Source organism: Pleurodeles waltl, chromosome 7 (genome assembly GCF_031143425.1).
Source record: "Pleurodeles waltl isolate 20211129_DDA chromosome 7, aPleWal1.hap1.20221129, whole genome shotgun sequence".
NCBI lineage: Eukaryota > Metazoa > Chordata > Amphibia > Caudata > Salamandridae > Pleurodeles > Pleurodeles waltl.
The window spans coordinates 1312835532-1312863211 of NC_090446.1; the positions used below are offsets into that span (position 1 = coordinate 1312835532).

The 27680-nt window shown below is 45.5% G+C and overlaps 1 protein-coding gene across 1 annotated transcript in view; it reads left to right on the plus strand.

Annotated features, from left to right (window-relative positions):
* Positions 1-27680, plus strand: part of CA11 (carbonic anhydrase 11) — a 616839-nt gene that overhangs the window by 563609 nt on the left and 25550 nt on the right. The window contains exon 5 of the mRNA XM_069200634.1: positions 20840-20935. Within this exon, the coding sequence (XP_069056735.1) occupies positions 20840-20935 (96 nt within the window). The remainder of the gene's footprint in view (positions 1-20839; positions 20936-27680) is intronic.

Consider the following 27680-nt stretch of genomic DNA (forward strand, 5'->3'; position numbering starts at 1 on the left):
GAACTACAGAGAGTGTCCCTGTATGAAATGTTCACATATACACTTAATGATAACCTGGAAGCCTTTGACAGAGTATGGGCGCCTTTCTGGAGTCCATTGCAACCCTCGACCCAACCCTGACATTAGAGGCCTCCCCAAACATGGCCTTTCTGGACTGAGAGACCAGACCGTTAACCAAGAGCTGCCAGCGACAGAGCCCTCACGCAACACTCCCAGCTAGTATCTTCTATTGCAAGGGGGCCACCTTCCTCACCCCCCCTCTTGTATATACTAACTCCTAACTGCAAGATGACCTTCCACATCACAGCACTGACATGACAAGAACATGCTGTGACACTCTCCCAAACGACTGACTCCTTTGCCTGCACCTTATCAGCTGGGGGCCACCTTCCCGTACATTGATCAAAACCAGAAGTTGGTGATCGCCCTACATGAACTGATTGCCACAACTGATGTACTCAGCCTGCTGGCTCTAAGACTGGACTAAACTCTTAGCCAGACTCACCCACCTCCCTGGGTTCGATTCGCTGCCATACGACCCCCATATGTGGGGATTACCGTTATCTATTTCTCTACCAATTTGGTAATGTTGTTTTCCTGCCGTATTTTTCTTGAAAGTAAAAAAAAATGTTGCAAAAAAAGCAAAAAAAAAAAGAAGGAAAATGCAGATAATCGAATTCGGATTAAAATGGCACTTTCTACTGGTCGACTACTACGAGTGCCACAAGCAGGCTTTGATATGAACATCTAAAGGGTATTTTTTTAATGAGGATTTAAGGTATGACAAATTAGTTACTTTATGGATAAAACAGAAAAAAGTGGAACTATTGCTATTAATTTTTAAAAAAGGAATGAAAAAAAAACTATTGATTTCTGATTCATAATGTGCAACTGTTTTTATGTGCCTCTTTCTAGGGCCCTTCCTCCATGTATAACCATACCCATTTTATGATGTTCAACTTTACAAAAAATCAATAAACTATTTGAATCGGACATCAGGCATGCTCTTATATCAGTGTATTTTTTCGTGACAAATGCCTTGTTATTTGCATTTATGTTAACAGGGAGACGTGCTTGTCTTTGTGCACGCCTCATACTAACAGAGAGAGAGAGAGAGAACATAATTTTGCCAGAATCACACATTTTGGTCAAGAAGGAAAATAAGATTAGAATTCACATAGTTCTCTCCACATGTGACAACTTGGTCACTAGAGAGCCATACAACATGGTTTATACAGTCATTTGATAAGGAATGTTTTTTTTATATTTGCATGTTTTGTATATGGATTAGAAACGAGAATAAAGTGGATTTGATATCATTCGGCAAAAAATATTGTAACTAAAATATCGACAAACGGAACATCGTCCAGTTAAATATCAATAGACAAGTTATTTAAATCCACACGTGTGTTTTGACGCTATATATCTTCAAGTTGCATGCTTAGATGTGGAGTTAAGAAAAGTAAATCTGCATTTACTTGTACATTCACACCTTGGTAATAGTTTAGTAGTCAATATTGTGACTGTGATATTCTTCAAGGACAATATTAACATCCATGATTTTTTGACATGCAACCTGCATATGTCCATAAAACCACTAACCGACTCGCAGGCCACAGGATAGTGCTTGATTATTTTAGTACATGTTTCATGCGGAATATTTTTAGAGAATTGTGGGGAAAGTAAAATATTTCGCTTTGGAAAATGCTTATCTGTGCAATATTTTGCATAGACATTTAGGAGAAATTTGGAAGATTACGATAGTCTTTCGAGAACATTTTATCCATTTATTTCGAAGGATAAACCACATTGAACTTCTTTTACACTGTTTTCTAGTTTAATTCACTTTTACTAATATGAAAAATGTGTCATTTTGATTAGTATTTTACGAGTTTCGCTGTAGCTCATTGCCATGTGCTTTTTGTTCAGTAGGAGATGTGTTATTTATTTAATGCATCTGTTATTTGAGGAGGAAATGACTTACCTTGAGGCAACGTATACTGTATATTACTTTTTAAGTTACATACCGAGGTTTTCCGGCAACAGTGCTTCCTTTTGCCAGTGCGTCAATTTTATGATGACTCCACCCGTGTTTTTGCGAGTTTCTATTTATATATTGCTAGGTTTTTATTAATTATTAATTGTAAAGCGCAAAATCGGTCTTTGGTTTGGCTTCTTGGTGCAGTGGACTGTCAAAAGAGTTTGTTGATTTGCAGGAGTTATTGCGTTACATGTGCTGGTGATGTGATGTCTTCCTGTGTCTGTTAACAATCTCAGACTACAAGTCCTACTGTTTGTATCCCATGATTGTACTCTCACTTTTCATGTCCCATTCTTTCTGCTGCAGGGTCTGTGCTCTAATGTCTTTGTCCATGGAGCTAGGTTCACTTATAATAATTTTATATAGCACCAGCCATCTAGCAGAGGCTGACCTTAGAAATTATAGGAACACCTCCTCCAAAAATAGGTTGGGATGATAAGCATAGCAAATGGTAACTTCCTTGGAAGAGCTGTTGCAACCATAGAAAATCTCATTTTCGAGCGCAGCTGAGGTACAAACTTTGCATAATGTGCCATGTGTACATGAAAACATGTCCACATACCTGTGTCGGTGTCAATGTTATTGTGTGTCTCTCCTTTTGTCAGTGTTCAATTGGTGTTGTACCTAAATCAGTGTCAATCCGTCCGTGTTCCAGTGTAGGTGTTTGAATGACTATGCTGTAGTGTCAGTATCACTGTGCTATGGTGGCGTAGCCAGTGTCTCATGGGCCCTGGAGCAGGGAAGAAAGTAGACCTCTGGGCCGCTGTTCGAACTGTGAAATACAGAAATAATCCAGGCTCAGTGTCCCCTGTGCCACTGCACCTGCTGCAGCAATGGGAGCTAGCCCTTGGTATGCCACTGTTAATGTGCAACTTTAGTGCAGGTATCCTCTGTGTCGGTGCCCCAGTGTCACTGTCCTAGTGTAGAAATGCCAACGTCAATGCTACTTATGCTGTATTAGCGCTGACACCTGTTTCTGTGGCTCTGTATCAGTATCCTGTAAGTTTCCCTGTGCTAGTGTTCTGCTCCATTACTGATATCAGTGACCAATGTCAATGCCCCCGTCACTGTCCAATTATTGACGTGATCTCTTTGGCAGTTAAAGTCCCCCTAGTTTCAATGCATCAGTTTGGAGCTGCGCGCAATTATGAAGACTCAGCTGCACCATTTTTTTTAAACTTGCTGAGCTTTGCATAGTGAGAAGTTCATGAAGTTAAAAAAATTATGGGAGCATCAGCTGCCACTTCTGGCACCAAGAAACCATTCCCAATGCTGAAAGGGGCAACAACATGCAGCTGATGGATCACCATCACTCAACAGAAGGCTCCATCCGAGGCAGCACACCTGGCGTGTCCTTTGTGACATAACCTCCTCCTTCTCTGCAACATCCTTGCAGGCATGCCTTTTCCACCACTGTGTACAGCCCTGTTCTCTAGCCTGCCTCGTGCCATGCCATACCTAGTAATCAGACTCAAGTTACCACTAACCAGTAGAACCGAATGTAGCTGCAGAAGTGATGTATAAACCTTCAACATCCTTCCCTGTCCGAAGTGCCAAACATGTCTAAGATCGTGCTTGAAAGTAATGATGAAGAGAGTAAAGGAGGAGAGGCATATGAGAGAAGGCACACAAGAGATGAAGTTGAGTTATAGTCATCCAGCTTGTCTTGTCAAATGGAGGCTCTTTAGGGTCTTCTGTAGTCTCTCAAGAGTGACATCTCGTGTATACTATTGCAGGGTTGCTTTTTTTTACATGGATTTCACATTGATGGTAACATTCTAATCACTGTACCAATGTGTGCCTTGTAGTAAATAGTGTATTACAGTAAACACTCAATGTCTCAATGGTACAATACTTTTATCTTGCCAGAGACAAGGGACTCGTTATAAAACAGGGTCTTTCCATTGTCCTGTACACAGTTGTTAAAGCTCCACAGTTTGAGGCACTGAAAAGAAACAACTTTGCAAAGGCCGTGGATTTAGTTGTTATAGCACAACTTAGAAGGCAAGGCAGACTTTCAGTATGTGGTTGCAAGGTGCAATTGAAGAATCCAACAGTAGTTTCACATCCCAAAAAATACATCCAACTCTCCCTAGCTAATCACTTTTATGAAGTGTGTGTGCTGGAAGCGTTTGAAGAGTTCTAAGGGTATGAAGACATTCTTTGAAGTGACACTGCAGGAGAAGTTCCAACATGCACAGAAACCTTCTAAGAAAATAAACTCAGCATCCAGCTTGAAGATTGTCTCAACATGAGAGCTAAGAACACAGAGGAAGAGGGGAATTTAGCAGAGGAATGCACGTGAAGAGCAGAGGCTTCCTCTCATCTTCTGGCAGGTAAGCCATGCACCTTCCCATACCTGGTGTGTAGCTCTTATAGACTGCAAGGTCCTTGAAGCCTGAACTAAATCCTCAAATCCCGAGATTCTCGAATCCTGCTGAAGATCCTTGAATCGCACCGTGGCCTGCCATTCTTAAGCGACATACTTTCATGTCTTTTGAGGTGCCAGCATGGAAACAGCATTTGCTGTACTGGCGATTGCCACGGGGGTTCACACATATGCAGCAGGCATGTGGCAGCCACAAGCCTGGGTGGAATGGCTCCTGCCACACCAGTGCGGATGACATCCTGACAGGCAATGGGGCTGGGGGGGTGGCCAATAAGGTCCGGGACAAGAGGTGGATGGCAATAGGGGTGAGCACATGTGGGGAACCATGATACATTAGGTCCACAGCTGCCTATTCTGCAGCCACTGGATGTCTCACCCCTCACAAATGGAGCATCCTGTGTCTAGAAAGAAGCTACATTCAGATGTCGGGAACCTTCACTTCACTGAAGTGTGCAAATCCATTAAACTATGACAACTTTATAGAAGCAAACGTTCACAAAATGTGCCCATCTTCACAGGTTAAGGTGAAATGCTCACATAACCCAAAGGTTACGGTAAAATCCTCACCCAGCCCAGTTGTTACTTCCTTAACATTGGTTTACCAGAGTCAGTGTTGCTGGCTTTGTGTCAGTGCCTGTGAGCCAACGATTGTGTTGGTGTCCCATTGTCAATGTCTCAGTGTAGTTGTGTCAGTACTTCATTGTCAATGTAAGTATATCAGTGTATCAGTGTATCTGTGTGAATGTCTGTAGGAAAGTACCATCTTGCCTGGCATGTTACCCCCATTTTTCACTGTATATATGTTGTTTTAGTTGTATGTGTCACTGGGACCCTGCCAGCCAGGGCCCCAGTGCTCATAAGTGTGCCTGAATGTTTTACCTGTGTAGTGACTAACTGTCTCACTGAGGCTCTGCTAATCAGAACCTCAGTGGATATGCTCTCTCATTTCTTTCCAAATTGTCACTAACAGGCTAGTGACCAAGTTTACCAATTTACATTGGCTTACTGGAACACCCTTATAATTCCCTAGTATATGGTACTAAGGTACCCTGGGTATTGGGGTTCCAGGAGATCCCTATGGGCTGCAGCATTTCTTTTGCCACCCATGGGGAGATCTGACAATTCTTACACAGGCCTGCCACTGCAGCCTGAGTGAAATAACGTCCACGTTATTTCACAACCATTTTACACTGCACTTAAGTAACTTATAAGTCACCTATATGTCTAACCTTTACCTGGTAAAGGTTAGGTGCAAAGTTACTTAGTGTGAGGGCACCCTGGCACTAGCCAAGGTGCCCCCACATTGTTCAGGGCCAATTCCCCGGACTTTGTGAGTGCGGGGACACCATTACACGCATGCACTACATATAGGTCACTACCTATATGTAGCTTCACAATGATAACTCCGAATATGGCCATGTAACATGTCTATGATCATGGAATTGCCCCCTCTATGCCATCCTGGCATAGTTGGCACAATCCCATGATCCCAGTGGTCTGTATCACAGACCCTGGTACTGTCAAACTGCCTTTCCTGGGGTTTCACTGCAGCTGCTGCCAACCCCTCAGACAGGTTTCTGCCCTCCTGGGGTCAAGCCAGGCTTGTCCCAGGATGGCAGAACAAAGGACTTCCTCTGAGAGAGGGTGTTACACCCTCTCCCTTTGGAAAATGGTGTGAAGGCAGGGGAGGAGTAGCCTCCCCCAGCCTCTGGAAATGCTTTCATGGGCACTTTTGGTGCCCATTTCTGCATAAGCCAGTCTACACCGGTTCAGGGACCCCTTAGCCCTGCTCTGGCACATAACTGGACAAAGGAAAGGGGAGTGACCACTCCCCTGACCTGCAACTCCCCTGGGAGGTGTCCAGAGCTCCTCCAGTGTGCTCCAGACCTCTGCCATCTTGGAAGGAAACAGAGGTGCTGCTGGCACACTGGACTGCTCTGAGTGGCCAGTGCCACCAGGTGACGTCAGAGACTCCTTCTGATAGGCTCCTTCAGGTGTTGCTAGCCTATCCTCTCTCCTAGGTAGCCAAACCCTCTTTTCTGGCTATTTAGGGTCTCTGTCTCTGGGGAAACTTTAGATAACGAATGCAAGAGCTCATCCGAGTTCCTCTGCATCTCTCTCTTCACCTTCTGCCAAGGAATCGACTGCTGACCGCGCTGGAAGCCTGCAAAACTGCAACATAGTAGCAAAGATGACTACTGCAACTCTGTAACGCTGATCCTGCCACCTTCTCGACTGTTTTCCTGGTGGTGCATAATGTGGGGGTAGTCTGCCTCCTCTCTGCACTAGAAGCTCCGAAGAAATCTCCAGTGGGTCGACGGAATCGTCCCCCTGCAACCGCAGGCACCAAAGAACTGCATCACCGGTCCCTTGGGTCTCCTCTCAGCACGACGAGAGAGGTCCCTCGAATCCAGCAACTGTGTCCAAGTGACCCCCACAGTCCAGTGACTCTTCAGTCCAAGTTTGGTGGAGGTAAGTCCTTGCCTCCCCACGCCAGACTGCATTGCTGGGAACCACAACTTTTGCAGCTACTCCGGCCCCTGTGCACTTCCGGCAGAAATCCTTTGTGCACAGCCAAGCCTGGGTCCACGGCACTCTAACCGGCATTGCACGACTTTCTAAGTTGGTCTCCGGCGACGTGGGACTCTTTTGTGCAACTTGGGGTGAGCACCATTTCACGCATCCTCATAGTGCCTGTTTCTGGCACTTCTCCGGGTGCTACCTGCTGCTGAGAGGTCTCCTTGTCTTGCTCGACAACCCCTCTGTCTCCTGGCGCAATTTGCGACATCCTGGTCCCTCCTGGGCCACAGCAGCGTCCAAAAACACTAACCATATGATTTGCAGCTTGCAAGGCTTGTTGGCGGTCTTTCGGCAGGAAAACACTTCTGCACAACTCTCCGCGGCGTGAGGGATCCGTCCTCCAAAGCGGAAGTCTCTAGCCCTTGTTGTTCCTGCAGAAACCTAAGCTTCTACTGTCCAGTAGCAGCTTCCTTGCACCCACAGCTGGCATTTCCTGGGCATCTGCCCATCTCCGACTTGCTTGTGACTTTTGGACTTGGTCCCCTTGTTCCACAGGTACCCTCAACTAGAAATCCATTGTTGTTGCATTGCTGGTTTGTGTCTTTCCTGCAGAATTCCCCTATCACGACTTCAATGTCCTTTGGTGAACTTTAGTGCACTTTGCACTCACTTTTCAGGGTCTTGGAGTGGGCTATTTTTCTTACCCTTACTATTTTCTAATAGTCCCAGCGACCCTCTACAAGGTCACATAGGTTTGGGGTCCATTCGTGTTTCGCATTCCACTTTTGGAGTATATGGTTTGTGTTGCCCCTATCCCTATGTGTCCCATTGCATCCTATTGTAACTATACATTGTTTGCACTGTTTTCTAAGACTATACTGCATATTTTTGGTATTGTGTACCTATATCTTGTGTATATTTTCTATCCTCTCACTAAGGGTACACTCTGAGATACTTTGGCATATTGTCATAAAAATAAAGTACCTTTATTTTTAGTATAACTGTGTATTGTGTTTTCTTATGATATTGTGCAAGTGACACTGGTGGTACTGTAGGAGCTTCACTCGTCTCCTAGTTCAGCCTAAGCTGCTCTGCTAAGCTACCATTATCTATCAGCCTATGCTGCTAGACACCCTATACACTAATAAGGGATAACTGGGCCTGGTGCAAGGTGCAAGTACCCCTTGGTACTCACTACAAGCCAGTCCAGCCTCCTACATTGGTGGCAGCGGTGGGATAAGTGCTTTGAGACTACTTACCACTCTTGTCATTGTACTTTTCATAAGAGAAAAATATACAAAACAAGTTCAGTGTGTGTACACATAACTAAAAAGTTTTGCATTTCCTCTTTTCACTCTTTTCTAAACTGCTGAAAAGTACTTCTAAACTTGCTAAAAAGTTCTAAAAAGTTTAAAAAGTTTTTTTTCTCTGTCTTTCTAAAAGCTCTGAGAAACTTTTTTCTCTTTTTCTATCACTTTAACTCTCTATAAAAATGTCTGGCACAGGCCAAAATGTTGATCTGTCCAAACTTGCATATGATCACCTTAGCTGGAAAGGAGCAAGGAGTCTCTGCATAGAGAGAGGTTTAAGTGTAGGGAAGAATCCTTCCTTGGAATTGTTACTTAACATGCTTAGAGAACAAGATAAGGCTAAAAGTGCCCCATCTGTTGAAAAAGTAGCTAATGGTTCCCAATCTGATCCAGGGACTCCCCCAGGAAAAGATTCAGGAAAGAAACTTTCTAGCCTGCCCATTACTAGACAGTCTAGCATAGTTGGTACTGAGGTGGAGTCACATCATACAGATGGTGTGCTCTCACATTACACTGTCAGCCAAGCTGTTAGGGTGCCCTCTGTAAGGGACAGGTCTCCTTCTGTTCATTCTCATCATACTTCTGTGTCTAAGAATGTCCCTCCCACCAACCCTGATGACAGAATGTTAGAAAGGGAACTCAATAAGATGAGGGTGGAACAAACCAGACTGAAGCTTAAAAAGCAACAGCTGGATTTGGATAGACAGTCTTTAGAACTAGAGAAGGAAAGACAGAAGTTGGGTTTTGAAACCCATGGTGGCAGCAGCAGTATTCCCCATAGTCATCCTGCAAAAGAGCATGATTCCAGGAATCTGCATAAGATAGTTCCCCTTTATAAGGAGGGGGATGACATTAACAAGTGGTTTGCTTCACTTGAGAGGGCCTGTGTTGTACAGGATGTCCCTCAAAGGCAGTGGGCTGCTATCCTATGGCTATCATTTAGTGGAAAAGGTAGGGATAGGCTCCTTACTGTGAAAGAAAGTGATGCCAATAATTTTACAGTTCTTAAGAATGCACTCCTGGATGGTTATGGCTTAACCACTGAACAATACAGGATAAAGTTCAGAGAGACCAAAAAGGAGTCTTCACAAGACTGGGTTGATTTCATTGACCATTCAGTGAAGGCCTTGGAGGGGTGGTTACATGGCAGTAAAGTTACTGATTATGACAGCCTGTATAACTTGATCCTGAGAGAGCATATTCTTAATAATTGTGTGTCTGATTTGTTGCACCAGTACTTGGTGGACTCTGATCTGACCTCTCCCCAAGAATTGGGAAAGAAGGCAGACAAATGGGTCAGAACAAGGGTGAACAGAAAAGTTCCTACAGGGGGTGACAAAGATGGCAAGAAGAAGGATGGTAAGTCTTCTGACAAGGGTGGGGACAAATCTAAAAATGAGTCTTCATCAGGCCCACAAAAACACTCTGGTGGGGGTGGTGGTCCCAAATCCTCTTCTAATCAAAACAAAGAAAAGAAACCATGGTGCTATTTATGTAAAATAAAAGGCCATTGGACAACATATCCCAGTTGTCCAAAGAAAAGCACCAAGCCTCCTACCACTACAACCCCTACTGCTACACCTAGTTTCCCTACTAATAGCAGTGGTGGTGGGAGCAAACCTACTAATAGCCAATCCAAGGGAGTAGCTGGGCTCACTATTGGTAACTTATTTGGGGTTGGTCTTGTTAGGGAGACCACAGAGGCTGTGTTAGTCTCTGAGGGGGCTATTGATTTAGCCACCTTAGTTGCTTGTCCCCTTAATATGGATAAGTACAAGCAGCTACCCCTAATAAATGGTGTTGAGGTTCAGGCCTACAGGGACACTGGTGCCAGTGTGACTATGGTCATAGAGAAACTGGTCCACCCTGAACAACACCTACTTGGTCACCAGTACCAAGTAACCGATGCTCACAACAACACACTTAGCCACCCCATGGCTGTTGTAAATCTCAACTGGGGGGGGGGGGGTTACTGGACCAAAGAAAGTTGTGGTAGCCACAGATTTACCTGTAGACTGTCTACTAGGAAATTATTTGGAGACATCAGCTTGGTCAGATGTGGAGTTGGAGGCCCATGCAGCAATGCTGGGCATCCCAGGGCATATTTGTGCTTTAACCAGGGCTCAGGCCAAAAAGCAAAAAGGACAGGGAAGCTTGGATCCTGGAACAATGGACCAAGTGCTCCCTAAAGCTAGGGCTAGTAGAAGTAAAGCACTTCCTACTATCCCTCCCTCTACAGTGGATTCTTGTTCTGAGGAAGAAGAATTTCCACCCTGTGCAGAACCTACACCAGAGGAGCTGGAAGCAGACACTGCTGAGCTTTTGGGTGAAGGGGGGCCTGCCAGGGAGGAGCTGAGTGTGGCACAGCAAACCTGTCCCACACTAGAGGGTCTAAGACAGCAAGCTGTCAAACAGGCTAATGGGGATGTCAGTGACTCTCACAGAGTTTACTGGGAGGACAACCTCTTGTACACTGAAGCAATGGATCCTAAACCTGGAACTGCCAGGAGGTTAGTGATTCCTCAGGAGTACAGAAAGTTCCTCCTAACTCTAGCCCACGACATTCCCCTAGCTGGACATCTGGGACAAATGAAAACTTGGGACAGGCTTGTTCCCCTGTTTCACTGACCTAGGATGTCTGAGGACACAAAGGAATTTTGTAAGTCCTGTGAAACCTGTCAAGCCAGTGGCAAGACAGGTGGCACTCCAAAGGCACCCCTTATTCCACTGCCTGTGGTTCGGGTTCCCTTTGAAAGGGTAGGGGTTGACATAGTTGCCCCCCTTGACCTCCTACTGCTTCAGGCAATAGGTTTATCTTGGTGGTAGTGGACCATGCCACAAGATATCCTGAAGCAATTCCTTTAAGGACCACTACAGCACCTGCAGTGGCAAAGGCCCTCCTGGGAATATTTTCTAGGGTGGGCTTCCCAAAGGAAGTAGTATCAGACAGGGGAAGCAATTTCATGTCTGCATACTTAAAGGCCATGTGGAAGGAGTGTGGTGTAACTTACAAGTTCACTACACCCTATCATCCACAAACAAATGGACTGGTGGAGAGATTTAACAAAACTCTCAAAGGCATGATTATGGGTCTCCCTGAAAAACTCCGCAGGAGATGGGATATCCTGTTACCATGCCTCCTTTTTGCTTACAGGGAGGTACCCCAGAAAGGAGTGGGCTTCAGCCCCTTTGAACTCCTCTTTGGACACCCTGTCCACTAACACTTGTCAGGGAGGGTTGGGAACAACCTTTAAAAGCTCCAAAGCAAGATATTGTGGATTATGTGCTTGGCCTCAGATCAAGGATGGCTGAGTATATGAAAAAGGCCAGTAAAAACCTTCAGGCCAGCCAAGAGCTCTAAAAGCAATGGCATGACCAGAAGGCTGTTTTGGTTCAGTACAAACCAGGGCAGAAAGTGTGGGTCTTGGAGCCTGTGGCACCAAGAGCACTCCAAGATAAATGGAGTGGACCCCACACAATTGTTGAGAAAAAGGGTGAAGTCACCTATTTAGTTGACTTGGGCAATGCCAGGAGTCCCCTTAGGGTGCTCCATGTCAACCGCCTGAAACCCTACTATGACAGGGCTGATCTCACCCTGCTCATGGCAACTGATGAGGGACAGGAAGAAGACAGTGATCCTCTACCTGATCTCTTTTCTTCCACAGAACAAGATGCTCTTGTGGAAGGGGTAGTTTTGGCTGATTGTCTTACTGCTGAGCAGAAAGACCATTGCATAAATCTCCTGGGTCAGTTTTCTGAACTATTTTGTACTGTGCCAGGTACCACTTCTTGGTGTGAGCACACTATAGATACTGGAGACAGCTTGCCTGTCAAAAGTAAGATCTATAGGCAGCCTGACCATGTCAGAGACTGCATAAAGCAAGAAGTGCAGAAAATGTTAGAACTGGGAGTGGTTGAGCACTCTGAAAGTCCATGGGCTTCTCCTGTGGTACTTGTACCAAAACCCCATTCCAAAGATGGAAAGAAGGAAATGCGGTTTTGTGTAGACTACAGAGGTCTCAACCAGGTAACCAAAACTGATGCTCACCCTATACCCAGGGCAGATGAGCTCATAGATACACTGGCATCTGCCAAGTATCTAAGCACTTTTGATTTGACTGCAGGGTATTGGCAGATCAAATTATCAGAAGATGCTAAACCTAAAACTGCATTTTCAACCATTGGAGGACATTACCAGTTCACAGTAATGCCTTTTGGATTGAAAAATGCACCTGCCACTATTCAGAGGTTGGTGAACACAGTCCTGCAAGAGCTGGAAGCTTTCAGTGCAGCATATTTGGACGATATAGCTGTCTTTAGCTCCAGCTGGGATGATCAACTGGTCCACCTATGGAAAGTTTTAGAGGCCCTGCAAAAGGCAGGCCTCACTATCAAGGCTTCAAAGTGCCAGATAGGGCAGGGTAAGGTGGTTTATCTGGGACACCTTGTTGGTGGGGAACAGATTGCACCACTTCAGGGGAAAATCCAAACTATTATAGATTGGGTTCCCCCTACTACTCAGACTCAGGTGAGAGCCTTCCTAGGCCTCACTGGGTATTACAGGAGGTTCATTAAGAACTATGGCTCCATTGCAGCCCCTCTTAATGACCTCACATCCAAGAAAATGCCTAAAAAGGTATTATGGACAGCAAACTGTCAGAAAGCTTTTGAGGAGCTGAAGCAGGCCATGTGCTCTGCACCTGTCCTGAAAAGCCCTTGTTACTCTAAAAAATTCTATGTCCAAACTGATGCATCTGAATTAGGAGTAGGGGCAGTCCTATCACAACTTAATTCGGAGGGCCAGGATCAACCTGTTGCTTTTATTAGTAGGAAGTTGACCCCTAGAGAAAAGCGTTGGTCTGCCATAGAGAGGGAGGCCTTTGCTGTGGTCTGGTCTCTGAAGAGGTTGAGGCCATACCTGTTTGGCACTCACTTCATTGTTCAGACAGACCACAAACCTCTACTTTGGCTAAAACAAATGAAAGGTAAAAATCCTAAATTGTTGAAGTGGTCCATTTCCCTACAGGGAATGGACTATACAGTGGAACATAGACCTGGGAGTAGCCACTCCAATGCAGATGGACTCTCCAGATATTTCCACTTAGACAATGAAGACTCATCAGGTCATGGCTAGTCTTATTGTCCTTCGTTTGGGGGGGGCGGTTGTGTAGGAAAGCACCATCTTGCCTGGCATGTTACCCCCATTTTTCACTGTATATATGTTGTTTTAGTTGTATGTGTCACTGGGACCCTGCCAGCCAGGGCCCCAGTGCTCATAAGTGTGCCTGAATGTGTTACCTGTGTAGTGACTAACTGTCTCACTGAGGCTCTGCTAATCAGAACCTCAGTGATTATGCTCTCTCATTTCTTTCCAAATTGTCACTAACAGGCTAGTGACCAAGTTTACCAATTTACATTGGCTTACTGGAACACCCTTATAATTCCCTAGTATATGGTACTAAGGTACCCAGGGTATTGGGGTTCCAGGAGATCCCTATGGGCTGCAGCATTTCTTTTGCCACCCATAGGGAGCTCTGACAATTCTTACACAGGCCTGCCACTGCAGCCTGAGTGAAATAACTTCCACGTTATTTCACAGCCATTTTACACTGCACTTAAGTAACTTATAAGTCACCTATATGTCTAACCTTTACCTGGTAAAGGTTAGGTGCAAAGTTACTTAGTGTGAGGGCACCCTGGCACTAGCCAAGGTGCCCCCACATTGTTCAGGGCCAATTCCCCGGACTTTGTGAGTGCGGGGACACCATTACACGCATGCACTACATATAGGTCACTACCTATATGTAGCTTCACAATGGTAACTCCGAATATGGCCATGTAACATGTCTATGATCATGGAATTGCCCCCTCTATGCCATCCTGGCATAGTTGGCACAATCCCATGATCCCAGTGGTCTGTAGCACAGACCCTGGTACTGCCAAACTGCCTTTCCTGGGGTTTCACTGCAGCTGCTGCTGCTGCCAACCCCTCAGACAGGTTTCTGCCCTCCTGGGGTCAAGCCAGGCTTGTCCCAGGATGGCAGAACAAAGGACTTCCTCTGAGAGAGGGTGTTACACCCTCTCCCTTTGGAAAATGGTGTGAAGGCAGGGGAGGAGTAGCCTCCCCCAGCCTCTGGAAATGCTTTCATGGGCACTTTTGGTGCCCATTTCTGCATAAGCCAGTCTACACCGGTTCAGGGACCCCTTAGCCCTGCTCTGGCACGAAACTGGACAAAGGAAAGGGGATTGACCACTCCCCTGACCTGCACCTCCCCTGGGAGGTGTCCAGAGCTCCTCCAGTGTGCTCCAGACCTCTGCCATCTTAGAAACAGAGGTGCTGCTGGCACACTGGACTGCTCTGATTGGCCAGTGCCACCAGGTGACGTCAGAGACTCCTTCTGATAGGCTCCTTCAGGTGTTGCTAGCCTATCCTCTCTCCTCTGTAGCCAAACCCTCTTTTCTGGCTATTTAGGGTCTCTGTCTCTGGGGAAACTTTAGATAACGAATGCAAGAGCTCATCCGAGTTCCTCTGCATCTCTCTCTTCACCTTCTGCCAAGGAATCGACTGCTGACCGCGCTGGAAGCCTGCAAAACTGCAACATAGTAGCAAAGACGACTACTGCAACTCTGTAACGCTGATCCTGCCGCCTTCACGACTGTTTTCCTGGTGGTGCATGCTCTGGGGGTAGTCTGCCTCCTCTCTGCACTAGAAGCTCCGAAGAAATCTGCCGTGGGTCGACGGAATCGTCCCCCTGCAACCGCAGGCACCAAAGAACCAAAGAACTCCATCACCAGTCCCTTGGGTCTCCTCTCAGCACGACGAGCGAGGTCCCTCGAATCCAGCAACTGTGTCCAAGTGACCCCCACAGTCCAGTGACTCTTCAGTCCAAGTTTGGTGGAGGTAAGTCCTTGCCTCCACACGCCAGACTGTATTGCTGGGAACCGCGACTTTTGCAGCTACTCCGGAAATCCTTTGTGCACAGCCAAGCCTGGGTCCACAGCACTCTAACCTGCATTGCACGACTTTCTAAGTTGGTCTCCGGCGACGTGGGACTCCTTTGTGCAACTTCGGGTGAGCACCGTTTCACGCATCCTCGTAGTGCCTGTTTCTGGCACTTCTCCAGGTGCTACCTGCTGCTGAGAGGGCTCCTTGTCTTGCTCGACGTCGCCTCTGTCTCCTGGCGCAATTTGCGACATCCTGGTCCCTCCTGGGACATCCTGGTCCCTCCACAGCAGCGTCCAAAAACACTAACCACACGATTTGCAGCTAGCAAGGCTTGTTGGCGGTCTTTCGGCGGGAAAACACTTCTGCACGACTCTCCACACAGCGTGAGGGATCCGTCCTCCAAAGAGGAAGTCTCTAGCCCTTGTCGTTCCTGCAGAAACCTAAGCTTCTACTGTCCAGTAGCAGCTTCCTTGCACCCACAGCTGGCATTTCCTGGGCATCTGCCCATCTCCGACTTGCTTGTGACTTTTGGACTTGGTTCCCATGTTCCACAGGTACCCTCGACTGGAAATCCATTGTTGTTGCATTGCTGGTTTGTGTCTTTCCTGCAGAATTCCCCTATCACGACTTCTATGTCCTTTGGGGAACTTTAGTGCACTTTGCACTCACTTTTCAGGGTCTTGGGGTGGGCTATTTTTCTAACCCTTACTATTTTCTAATAGTCCCAGCGACCCTCTACAAGGTCACATAGGTTTGGGGTCCATTCGTGGTTCGCATTCCACTTTTGGAGTATATGGTTTGTGTTGCCCCTATCCCTATGTGTCCCATTGCATCCTATTGTAACTATACATTGTTTGCACTGTTTTCTAAGACTATACTGCATATTTTTGGTATTGTGTACATATATCTTGTGTATATTTTCTATCCTCTCACTGAGGGTACACTCTGAGATACTTTGGCATATTGTCATAAAAATAAAGTACCTTTATTTTTAGTATAACTGTGTATTGTGTTTTCTTATGATATTGTGCAAGTGACACTGGTGGTACTGTAGGAGCTTCACTCGTCTCCTAGTTCAGCCTAAGCTGCTCTGCTAAGCTACCATTATCTATCAGCCTATGCTGCTAGACACCCTATACACTAATAAGGGATAACTGGGCCTGGTGCAAGGTGCAAGTACCCCTTGGTACTCACTACAAGCCAGTCCAGGCTCCTACAATGTCCACATTGTAATGTCAGCTCCTCTGGCTTTATGTCCCAGTCTGGCTATCCTGGTGCCTCAGTGTAGGTGTCCAAGAGTCTCAATGTCAAAGCAGCAGTGTCCACATCAGTGCTACTGTATCTGTGTTGGTGACTCAGAAATGGTGCCTCTTCATTAGTGACACAAAACGATGATGGACGGAGTGCTGAACAATGCAAACACTCATCCCCAGTCACAGATCTGGGTTTACTCCATCGTTGTTTTGCTCACTATGCCACCCAAATTTTGGACCCAGCCATATGCAAATCAGTCTTGACCCTGTTCCTCATGGGAACAGTCCAGCCCGAACTGCCAAGCCAGGTCCTCACTGGACCAGGAACAAGCATCCTGGATTAGTGTCCCATCTCAGTGAGCCATTTTTTAGATCATTGTCACTTTATCACAGTGCTAATGTCCCTTTATCAGTGACAGTACCCATGCATTAGGATACCTGAAGCAGATCCCAGCATTTGTGATTATGTGTCAGTGATTCTGTATCAGTAATCCCAGGGCAGAGCTGATGTCCCAGTGTCAGTTTGGGTGCCTCTATGTCACTGTCCTCATAGCAGTGGTCTGTTGTCAATATCTCATCAGAGATTTCCAATTCCTATCAATGAACTAGTCCTACAGCATGTGAACTTTTTTCCCTCTATGGAAGCATTCCACCACACTATTTCTCCATAGGTAGCAAACAAGAATGTTTTCATTTGCTTTCCACACACCACTTGCAAGTACTCCTCCATTTCCACAGAAACTAAGGAACTCACATTGTCTGTCACTAGCTCATTAGGGATACCCTTGTGATTGGAAATATCATGTATAAAGTCAATAATCTTTTTGGAACTTATCACACAAACAAATCACCATAGGTGACTTGAAAAACGGTGTAGATCTTAACTACAGCAAATTTTGTTCTGTCTCCCAGCACACCATATGGATCAGCCATGTCTAATGCCCACTTGGTCCATTGTCATTCTAGCACAGCAACTGGCCTGACTGAACCGGGATGAATACATCTAGACTTGTCACTAGCAGATGTTACACAGTTCCTCACATGACATTCTATTGATTTTTATGCTTTATTCTGTCCATATCCAAGTGACCTTCACAGATTATATTTAACAATCTTCCACTTATTCTCATTGGCACACCGACAGACCTTGTCTTCGCAAAGCCCTTCATTAGCTTATCTGCTATATGATAGTAACACCCCTGTTCCTTATTGGCTTTTCTTACTCGTGGACACCCTTCTCACAGCACTAACCCCACTGGTGACACACCTCACCTTCTTGTCACCAGTTCAGCCATCCCTCTTCACTCAATGCACCATCTAAAACTCCCCACATGAAGATGACCATGGCCTGCCCATCTTCTTCCATCTCCATGATATACTACCTGCTGCCTAACTTCTCATTGCTTCAGTTGGCAAACCTGATAAACTATCACCTATTCGACTCCTGGTACAGATTATAGTCTGTAACAATATTCTTAAAGGCAGTACTGTATTTTGGGTTTCTAGGCACAGTACAAGCAGCACCTTTGGCATGGGAATATTCTGCAAGAAGCTAATGGTCGGTTCATAAGGTTACTATTATGATAATTCATTGTGCTTTGCATGTGCAAGTCTGGACGTCATCCTCACCACAGTGAAATGAAGGCCTCTGCAATTTGATTTGTTGTCACTCAACTGCGTAGATATGTAGGCAGCCCCAAGTAGCAGGGCCTTACTGGGAACCCAAAGCAGTCCTGGCAAATTCTGTCAGACCAGCTCCCATAAGGTTCATACAGTGACCCTGACCACTACAACAGGGCTTGGGCGGTTCTCCCCCAAAAAACATTTGGGGAAAAAATGGCAAAACAGTGCACTGTACAACATATTTGTCATTATCTATTCAATTGTATTTGTTTTTAAAGCTTAGTAAATGATGTGAATACAGTGTACAAGGATACAACAATCTTTATTGGGGTTCTTCAAAGATTCCCTCACCATCGCCCTCTGTCAGCGCCTCTCATCTTTCCATAGCCCCTCTCCCTCAAGTATTTAATTTGCTGTCTAGTGTCTCTCTTACCAGTGTAGCTTGTTGCAGCACTTTACATCACACACAGCTACAGAAATAATGAATTATACATGTGTAAATCACTGTATAGAAAATGTCACATCAAACAAAGGGAACTACAAAGTGTAGGATTCACAGGTCAACCATCCTGGTACGCATTTTTTCAGAGTGCTTGGTCTGGGTAAGCATAATTTCAGGAGTCCGAGTGTAACAAAATAGTAAGGGTTGACTTTATTAATAAGTTATTTCTACCCAAACAAACCGTTGTTGGCAAAATTAGGATAATTAAAGATTGGAAAAAATATAGCTTTCTAACTGTACCATGGAGTTTGCATGCAGCTTTTTGATGGCAGTTCATAGCTCACTGTGCAAGATTATGATTGTAACTTATGAACTGCACAGTAGCAAAAGGATCTCTGTGACAAAAGCAGTATCACACTGAACTATGCACATAAAATACTGTTATGTAGTCTGCATAATACACGTTATTTGCACCAGGCATATTAACCCTCTAAGTTACCTTAGATGAGTCAAAACTGCGACTAGACAACATTCCATATCTCACCAGCAGGTACATTAATCACCAGCATTATCTTGCCACTTTAATTGTTGCCTGAAAACAGTTGGATATACAAGGAACTCTGCAGAGCTTTTAGTACTCCTGCACTATTATAAAACTGCCCCCCTACTAACAAAAGCACCCCCTCAACCTTTCAGCCTCCTGGGAAAACGCCAGATGCCTACTACGTCCAGTCTGGACTTGCCACCTAGGCAACATCCACCAAGCCCTGTAACATTTGCCCCACATTCCCTAAAAATATTCCAATTTACCATTCCAGAATAATACATAACATTACGCTACTACTGTCAACACAGCCCTATTACAAAATGCTTTACTTAAAGCGATATTACTATTAGATAGCCACACACCTATAGCTTCCTCAATGGCATTATTGTATAATGCCAAGCATCTGCTTAGCTGACGAAAACTGATAACTGTAGAGCCACATCTAAACTGTAAAATTATCAGACTCATGACAACAGTGCAGCGCTACACTACATAAAGAGCACAGTTTTGAAATCATGTGACCCTCCCTGGAGTACCTTTCCGTTCGCATTCTGTTAGATAGTGTTATAAAATTTAGGATCTTTTTTTTTGTTTTGTTTTTTTTGTTGCTAGAGTGCGTCATGGTTAGGGACTGAGGAGTAACTGCCACCTGTGTTTTTGCTTTATGAAAACGTAAAAAGGAAAAAACGAAGCGCTTTTTAACGGAATATAGCTCCATTGCTGTTTATGGATATTGCTAGTCCTGGACAGAGAACAATAATGTTAGCAGTTATACAGAGGGTCGTTGATTTTATTGACACTTGAAAACAAAAAGGGGGCCCAAAATATATGTTTAAAAAATGAAGGAAATGATCAAAAACAGCAACGTACGCATAAAAGCAGCTCTGTCCTCAGACCACAGCTGACCGATATTATTGTGGACTGCTCTGGCTGTGGCCAGTGCATGGAAGAGGACACTTATTTACCTATGACTCTGGTTTTGCTTTATCCTAAACTATAGCTCACGGATGATCTAGGGCTGCTTGTGCTCCTATTTGGAGGGGAGATGGCCTCGCAGTTTGAGCTGGACGGTTCCTATTGGAGCAGGACTATGGCCGATTTGCATATGGCTGCTCTCTGTCTCAAGGGCCAGAGTGGGCGAAAACAATGGAATGGGATGTAGTCCAATTAGTTCAAGTGTTGCTTCCTTCACTTTGTTGCTTGCTGCTTTATCCCTTACCATTTTTCCCCAGAGATTTAGTTGACCCATCAGCTGTTCTGCAGTACTGGACAATGGCATTACATAGTGAAAAGTCCTTGAAGGGGATAGACTGCCGCAGAATCCTACACAGAAAAAGTAACTCTCTAGTCTTATATATGGGATAAGTACCACCTTCTGTAAATTTTAAGCTTATTGGAAGTTACCAGGGAGTTCTCGTTATGCAGCCTTGTGCTTTTATGGGTCACAGAATCTACAGTGACATTGTGTGCCATTGAGTGGCTTAATAATTGGTTGTGTAATTTGACATTAGTCCTCACTTCTGACATAGTAGACTTTCATGTATTGCTTCTTGAAGGAATAGAGGGAACTGAAGAGATGGAAACCCCTAGAAGCATTTAGAGCCAGCTTTCTCATCAGCACTTCAGTCAGTCAAGGCTTTATCTTCTACTTCTAGTTCAGTAATTATACTCTTTTAGGGGCCAATGTTTTTTCTGTACTCTATCCCTCAGTCTCTTAGAGATTCAGTGACTATGACTGCAAGTAATAATTGTTGCTTACTTTCCCCAGGTACAGCTTATCCATTTCAATGAGGAGCTATACAGCAACATTAGCGAAGCCTCACGCAACCCCAATGGATTGGCCATCATCTCCTTCTTGGTCAACGTGAGTCTTTACAGTCGGACATTTAGTGTCTGTCATCACATATAGCTCTGATCAACCACATGCTCAGAGGTGGACTCGTCTACAGGCAAATCTGAAGACTTCACAGCAAGCTGAAACATCTGAAATATGGTGGGGCTGGGTTACGGGGAGTCACCATGATGTTTTAGTGATCCTATGCAAGACCCATAGGCTTTTTAGAAGCACCTGCATGATGCAAAAACTTAATGTTACCAAAATGGACAGCGCTCTTCTGCTGGATAAGACACAAAGAAAAGAAAAGAAACGTATGGGGTTGAATCCTGATAAATTAAAAAAAACATTGAAATTTGATCATTCAGATTTCATTTTTTAATCTGTAGGCTTGTTAACCTCTTAACATGTGAGTCTTTCACCATGATTCCTTCTGTAACGCCTGCCAATTTTCATTTGAAGTCTATCACCTTTGTAATTCAAACATCTCTTCAAGAGTCGCTCATTATAGTTGAAGAAATATTGGCCTGTACTTCTATATATATGGGCCACCAAGACCAAGTGGCGAACGTTCTAGTTTACAATGACCCAGTGGAGAAATGGATTACGTGAGTATGTATTCAGTACGGGCGTGTCCCCTCTCATGAACAGAGGTTGTATTCCAGCTACGGTATGTAATGAGACACTTTTTATCTTTAATTCTGAAAGAATGTTCCCAGAGAATAAAAAAAAGGTTAGTACAAATGTTTCCTATTGGCTCCCCTCTCAGGAAGAGCTTTAGATGATTACAATGTAGGTATAGCACAGAGCCGCTCTTTCCAGTGAATGTCTTCAGGCGACCGCCTGAACTGCATCAAACCTGACTGGTCATGCCCAGGGCCCATTTCACTTAAAATTATGCATTCGCTAGCTGGGGCCATATTACATATAGGGCACATTTTTCCTGTTTGCGGTATGGAGCACCTTCAAACTGGTGTGCCATGCGCAAACAGAGAAAGTGCACCCTAGTATGTTGAATGTGCTGCCCTCGGGACAGCCGTGTACTTGTGCTGCCCCGGGGGCTGGATCTTCAAGTAAACATAGGGTGGCTTTGAAGCAGCTGCTCCATGTTTCACTGCAGGTGGCACCTTTTTTGTGGCGCACTGTCAGAGTGCCTCCTGACAGCTTCTTTTCCGCTGTGCCTGCATTCATAATACAGCTCGGACGCAAAGGGGCACTTTGTGTAATATGGCCCCAGGTCTTCTCTCAAGGCACCTACCTAGAATTCAGGTACCAAGGCAATCACTTAATAGACGTGTGTAACACAGTTCTGCAAAGTGACTCTTCCCATGGCACCATCTAATTTAAGTTAGGTTCAGCAGATAGGATTAAAATCACAAAAACGAAACAAATCTTTCCCGCAGAGTAGCAGCATTGCATTTATGCAGACATCCACGCATGGCTGCTGATTTACACCTCTTTAACAATTGCTAAAACATTCCTGACGTGTGCTTCGAAAGCTGTAGCAGTCGCAAGGTTCCAAGTATACCTCTCGGCGTTTCCAACAGTGTGATTGAGCATGATTGTCAAATTTGCCTGCCCTTATGCTATTGATTTTGTGCAATGGTACATTTTATCCTGTAAGGGAAGAAGATGTTTTCCATTTGAGAAACACAATCCCCTGAACCCCACAATTATTTGAGTTGTTTCCTCCCCTTTCCATTTCTGTAGCCTGCATAGGAAGCACTCCACGTGGGATGGCATATTCCAAATAGCACTTCCTTAGGGATGTAATAGATAGACGGCCTACCGGTATATCACTTCAACCTAATAAACAGATTGCATTAGGACCATGAATATGCAATCCTTCACCCTACCTATCGTTACTCAATGGTAACCCATACTTAGTTTAACTAACGTGCTCCCTCTGACAAAATGATGTCTATTTTAGCTTGTGTAATTTAAAGCATGGCAGAAATGTTCCCAAGTATGCTACTAGTGAAAAATCAATATATTTTTTCATCAGAAAATTTAGAACGTGCACCCCTGGGCTAGCCACTGTGGGACCCCTGGACTATTACTGAGAACAACGATACATGTTCACGTCATTGATAAAGGGTGCACACAGGGCTGTGAGCTAATGCTGAACTGTATTATAAAGGCACTCCTGATTAGCAAACAGTTAATAGGCAGTGATAGCCGTAAAAGAACAGCAGGCCCGTCTAGTCTTGTAACACCTACACGCTTAAAGGGTGCTGTTATGTGGTGTGGTGTAAGTCGTTCCCATACATAAACATGTTGTTCTTCCTGTAGTAGCATATTACACTTCATTTTCATGGCTACTGATAGCCAAATAGCAGATTTATGCTGGTCACCTGTTTACTTCCATTCCACTTTTGCCAGTTGCATTTGGAAACCTCTGTACATAATTATTTACTGAATACAGGAATAGTGCTTACAGCTAAGGGTAATCAAGCAAGAGGTATTTTTTTTTAAAATACATTTACTGAGTTTTTCTTTCTGAGCAACAGTTACAATTAACAGAGTCCATCAGAATGACAAAACATAGCAGTGTATACCATGAGCAGTACATAGTAAATGAAAACACGGGAATAGGTGCACTTGAAATAGCGATGTGCATGCAAACTCGGCTGTTGAGATTAGTAGGTCATCCACATGCAGGGCACTGTATGCATGCTGTCCTCGAGGGCAAGACCCCACTCCTGGCCCTCCCCTCACAGGCGTATGGCCAAGGGTTCCATTGCAAGTGCAAAGACGAAGGGAGAGAGTGGGAATCCGTGCCTGGTCGCTCGGTCCACCAGGAAGGTGGTGGAAATTAGGTGACCCAGGCATATCCGAGATGTTGGCTTGGTGTGGAGTAGCCAGGTGTAAGCAAGTAATAGTGGCCCAACCTCCATACACGTTAGCACCATGAAGAGATAGTGACATGTCAACATGTTGAGTTCCTTTCCTAGATCTAATATGAGACAGGCTGCATGTGAGAACGCACCCTTAATTTGATCTTGTAAGTGAAAAAGGCAACAAATGTCCTGGAAGGTACTTCATCCGGAGACAACCCCATTTTTGTCAGCATGGATACGTTCCGGAAGAACTCAGGCATATCTGTCAGCTAGGATCTTCCTCAGAACTTTGTAGACCGGTTATGGGCCTAAAGGATGACAATTGTAAAGGATTGCTGTCTGATTTAGGAATAGAGACCAGAAGGGACTCTCAAAGTGAGTGGAGTAGATCCCAAGCATGTAGTGCCACTTCAGACATTTTCGCAGCACGCCAAGAGTGTGGAAAAAGTGCTTTCGTATTTCAGTGGCAAGCCGTTGAGTTCTGGTGTTTTGTTTCAGATTAGATCTCGGATTGCCTGTTTCATGTCTTCTGTCATTATTTTGACATTGTGGGAAAGTCTAGTGGAGGTGGGAATGCGGGGCAGGTCAACATCTGCTAAGAATGTGCAGGAGTGTTCCCTTGAGGAGTCTGGCAGGGCGAGGTAAATGGAGGAATAACAAGCGGGAAAGGCCTGTAGTATTTCCTCTTGTGTGTGGACAATAGAACCCGAGAATGTGATTATCTCAGGGATGGAGGTAACCAAATTGTTCTGCCTAATCAGCCAGGCCTGACTTATCATGCACTATGTGTACCGTTGCTGCATGAGCCGTGAAGTTAAAGCATCAGAAATGCTCTAGTAGGGTGGTATAGGATGTTTTTGCAGTTGCGAACATAGGGGGGGGGGGGTTTACAATCTGCTGCTTTACCCAGCCTAGCATGGCTCTTTTCAGTGCCCGTTATTTTTCTGTCTCAGGTCCTACGGACTCCTATTATCTCTTGGACACAGACGCCATGGGTCACCCCTTTGAAGGCATCCCATTCCAGCATTCTGGTAGGGGGGTCTGTTGTGGTTCTCAGTGAAGTAGTGCCAAATGTGGTTTCCCTGTTCATCTCAGAGGACAGAGTCCTCCAGGCAATCAAGCTGGAGACACCACGTGGGGGTCAGTGAATGTAGGGGCACCCATCGAATGTGCATCGTGTGGGCATAGTGATTGGACATAACGCTTCCTAGATAGTCTAAATGTTGCACAAGAGGCACCAAAGAGGCAGAGCAGAGAAAACAGTTGAGGCACACATAAAGACTATGGGGCACTGAGTAGAATGAGTAGAGTTTACTGCTAGGGTATTGGGGCTATCACTTCTATGGCCTGGAAGGGAAGTCCAGGTCTAATCCAGATTAAGGCACCATGTGGGTATGATGATTAGTAAATTGTTGTATGAGTAAGTTCCTCCCCCATTGTGTGTCTCCTGCAGGAAAACTATTTGTGCACATTGGTGTTTAATATAAGAGCAGACTGCTTCCTAGCGGTGTGCATTCCTCACACGTTCAGTGTAAGGAAGTGAATATCAGTATTTGGAGTCATCATGTGGGCAAGAAGCAATGATTAGCATGGAGAAAGCCACTAATGGTACCCACCAGTCCACCGGCATGCCCAGTCGTCTGTGTGCGGGTTGTGTAACATTTGCCTGCTGCATCTAGCCATATGATTATGGACAGCAAGAGGAAAAGAGCTGTAAGTAACAAGTTGGGAACAATGGAAAGAGCCTGCTACCACCAACAGTACATCCAAACAATGCACACAAAAGGAAACTCTGGCATATTGTGGTGGGTGACCAGGTTCTGAGGTGTAATGCAGTGTCCTATATGACCTATTAGCTGAGGGCTGAGCTGGAGGGGCCCTCGGGACCACCAACATGCCGCGGATCCATCAAGGTCAGCTAGTTAAAAAAGCGAGTATATCAGAGGCTGCAAGCTTGAGTGCAACAGGCTATGAGAGGGAACAGGGAGATTTGATGTCCATCATGACGGGGAGCAGGGTGTGGGAAGTGAAGTGTCCAACAGTAATGACCAAGTACAGTAATAAAGACAGGGCAATATCAAGTCTGACATCAGTTCTCGCTTATGAAAACAATCCAGGTGGAGGAGGGATTGAAGGAGGAGGGTCTTCTCACTTATGAAAAGAGTCCAAGTGGAGTAGGGATTGGAGGAGGAGGGTCAAATTAGATTGTCCGCTGTTTGTGAGGGGATGTTTGAGAGTGTCATAGTCAGTTGTGAAGATGTGCAGCCCCTTCTCATTGTCAGTGGTGGTGACAGTGATCTCCAGGGTGGTTTGCAGCTCACAGGGCCTGCCGTTGGTTCTCAATAATTTGCTCGAGGTTTAGAGGCATCATCAGAGATGAGGGTGAAGAGGTTCCTGCTCCGGACCTGCCTTTGTGTTTCTCGCGTGGATTGGGAGGAGGTGGAGTGGGTCTAGTACATTTCCAATGCAGATGTTCTATGGTACTGATCTACCCAGTCCCAGGAGTACTTTGGATCTGTAATGAAAGTTGAGGTTCCGTCAGCCATGATCTTGAGGCAGGCAGGGAACAGCAGCGAATATTGCACTCCAAGCTGACAAAGATGGCTTTTGACCTCCAGGAAGGAGGTGCATTGGCATTGGACTGTGGGGTATAATCAGGGAACAGTATGATCACTTTGTCCTCTACTCAGAGGGGGCCAGCCTGCCTGGCAGCATGCAGAAGAGTGTCACAATCTTTGAAGTGTAAGAGATTTGCCAGCATAGGGCATGAAGGGGGGAGGAGTGAGCAGGCTCATGATGAGCCCTCTCCAAGGATAGAATGGGGGGAGCTCTGATGCTGAAGTGATGGACTTGAACCAGGCTTCCAAATATGCTATTGAGTCCTGACCCTCCGCCCCCTCCGGCAGACCTAGAATGTGTATGTTACTTCTCTGTGAGTGACCTTTTATGTCTTCTGCCCTGTCTTCGAGTTGGTGGACTTGTTCCTGTAGATCCTGGATGGTGCATTGGTTGTGGGTCACCAATGGGTATAGTGTGCTCAGGGCTTTTTCCTCATCCAAGATTTTATCAGAGAGTTTGCGGTGGTTATCACACAGGAAGCTCAATTCAGTGGCCAGAGTACCTAGCCTGATCTCCATTGAGATCTGCGGGGGTTCTATGGGAGCCAGTACTTTATTCAGCTTGTCCAACATGGACAGTGGTCAGATGGGTCCCAGTAATGGATCTGCTGCTGCCAATGGCGGTGCGGGTGTTGAGGAGTGTAGCTTGCCCATGTTAATTAGCCCCACGGAGATATGACTGTCAGGTCTGCCACGGGTGTAAAATGGAAATCAAGGGGGAACAGGAGGGCCAGCACTCCCTGCAACATGGGTGAGGCAAACCAAAGAACCTCCACAGGATCTCCTCATCAGAGCTGTAATGCGTCACTGTTTCTCAGGGGAACTGCAGGATTGTACTGGGGAGAGAAATCAGGGGGATGATGTGGATGCCCCATAATGCTGGTGCTGAAGGTCGTTGCGCTGCTATCCTCAACGTTGGGTGTTAGTTTTCTGGAGTTGTCCACCAGCAGGCTTTGTCCCTTGCACCTCCCGGGATGTGTGTCAATCTAGAGGACTAGGGGATGGTAAAGCCAAGGCTTCTTCTAGAGTGTTCCAGATGCCCTTTGAGTGACACATTATGGGGAGGGGGCAGGCCCAGAGGTCCAGTGACAGCCCAGCCTTCAGGGGCCATCCAATGGGGCAGCCAGTGGGGAAGTGCAGATGTTTGTTGGCCTCAGGGAACCAGAGTTAGGGTTTGCAAAGTGCTTATCCCCCCTGACACACCTCAGTGCCAGCACCGAAGTAGGTGTTCAAAATGTAGGATCTGATCCCTGGTTTGTGTAATCAGCTGAGAGGTGTTGGGCATGTCCTTCCATCTATCAGAATCTAGCAGAGGTG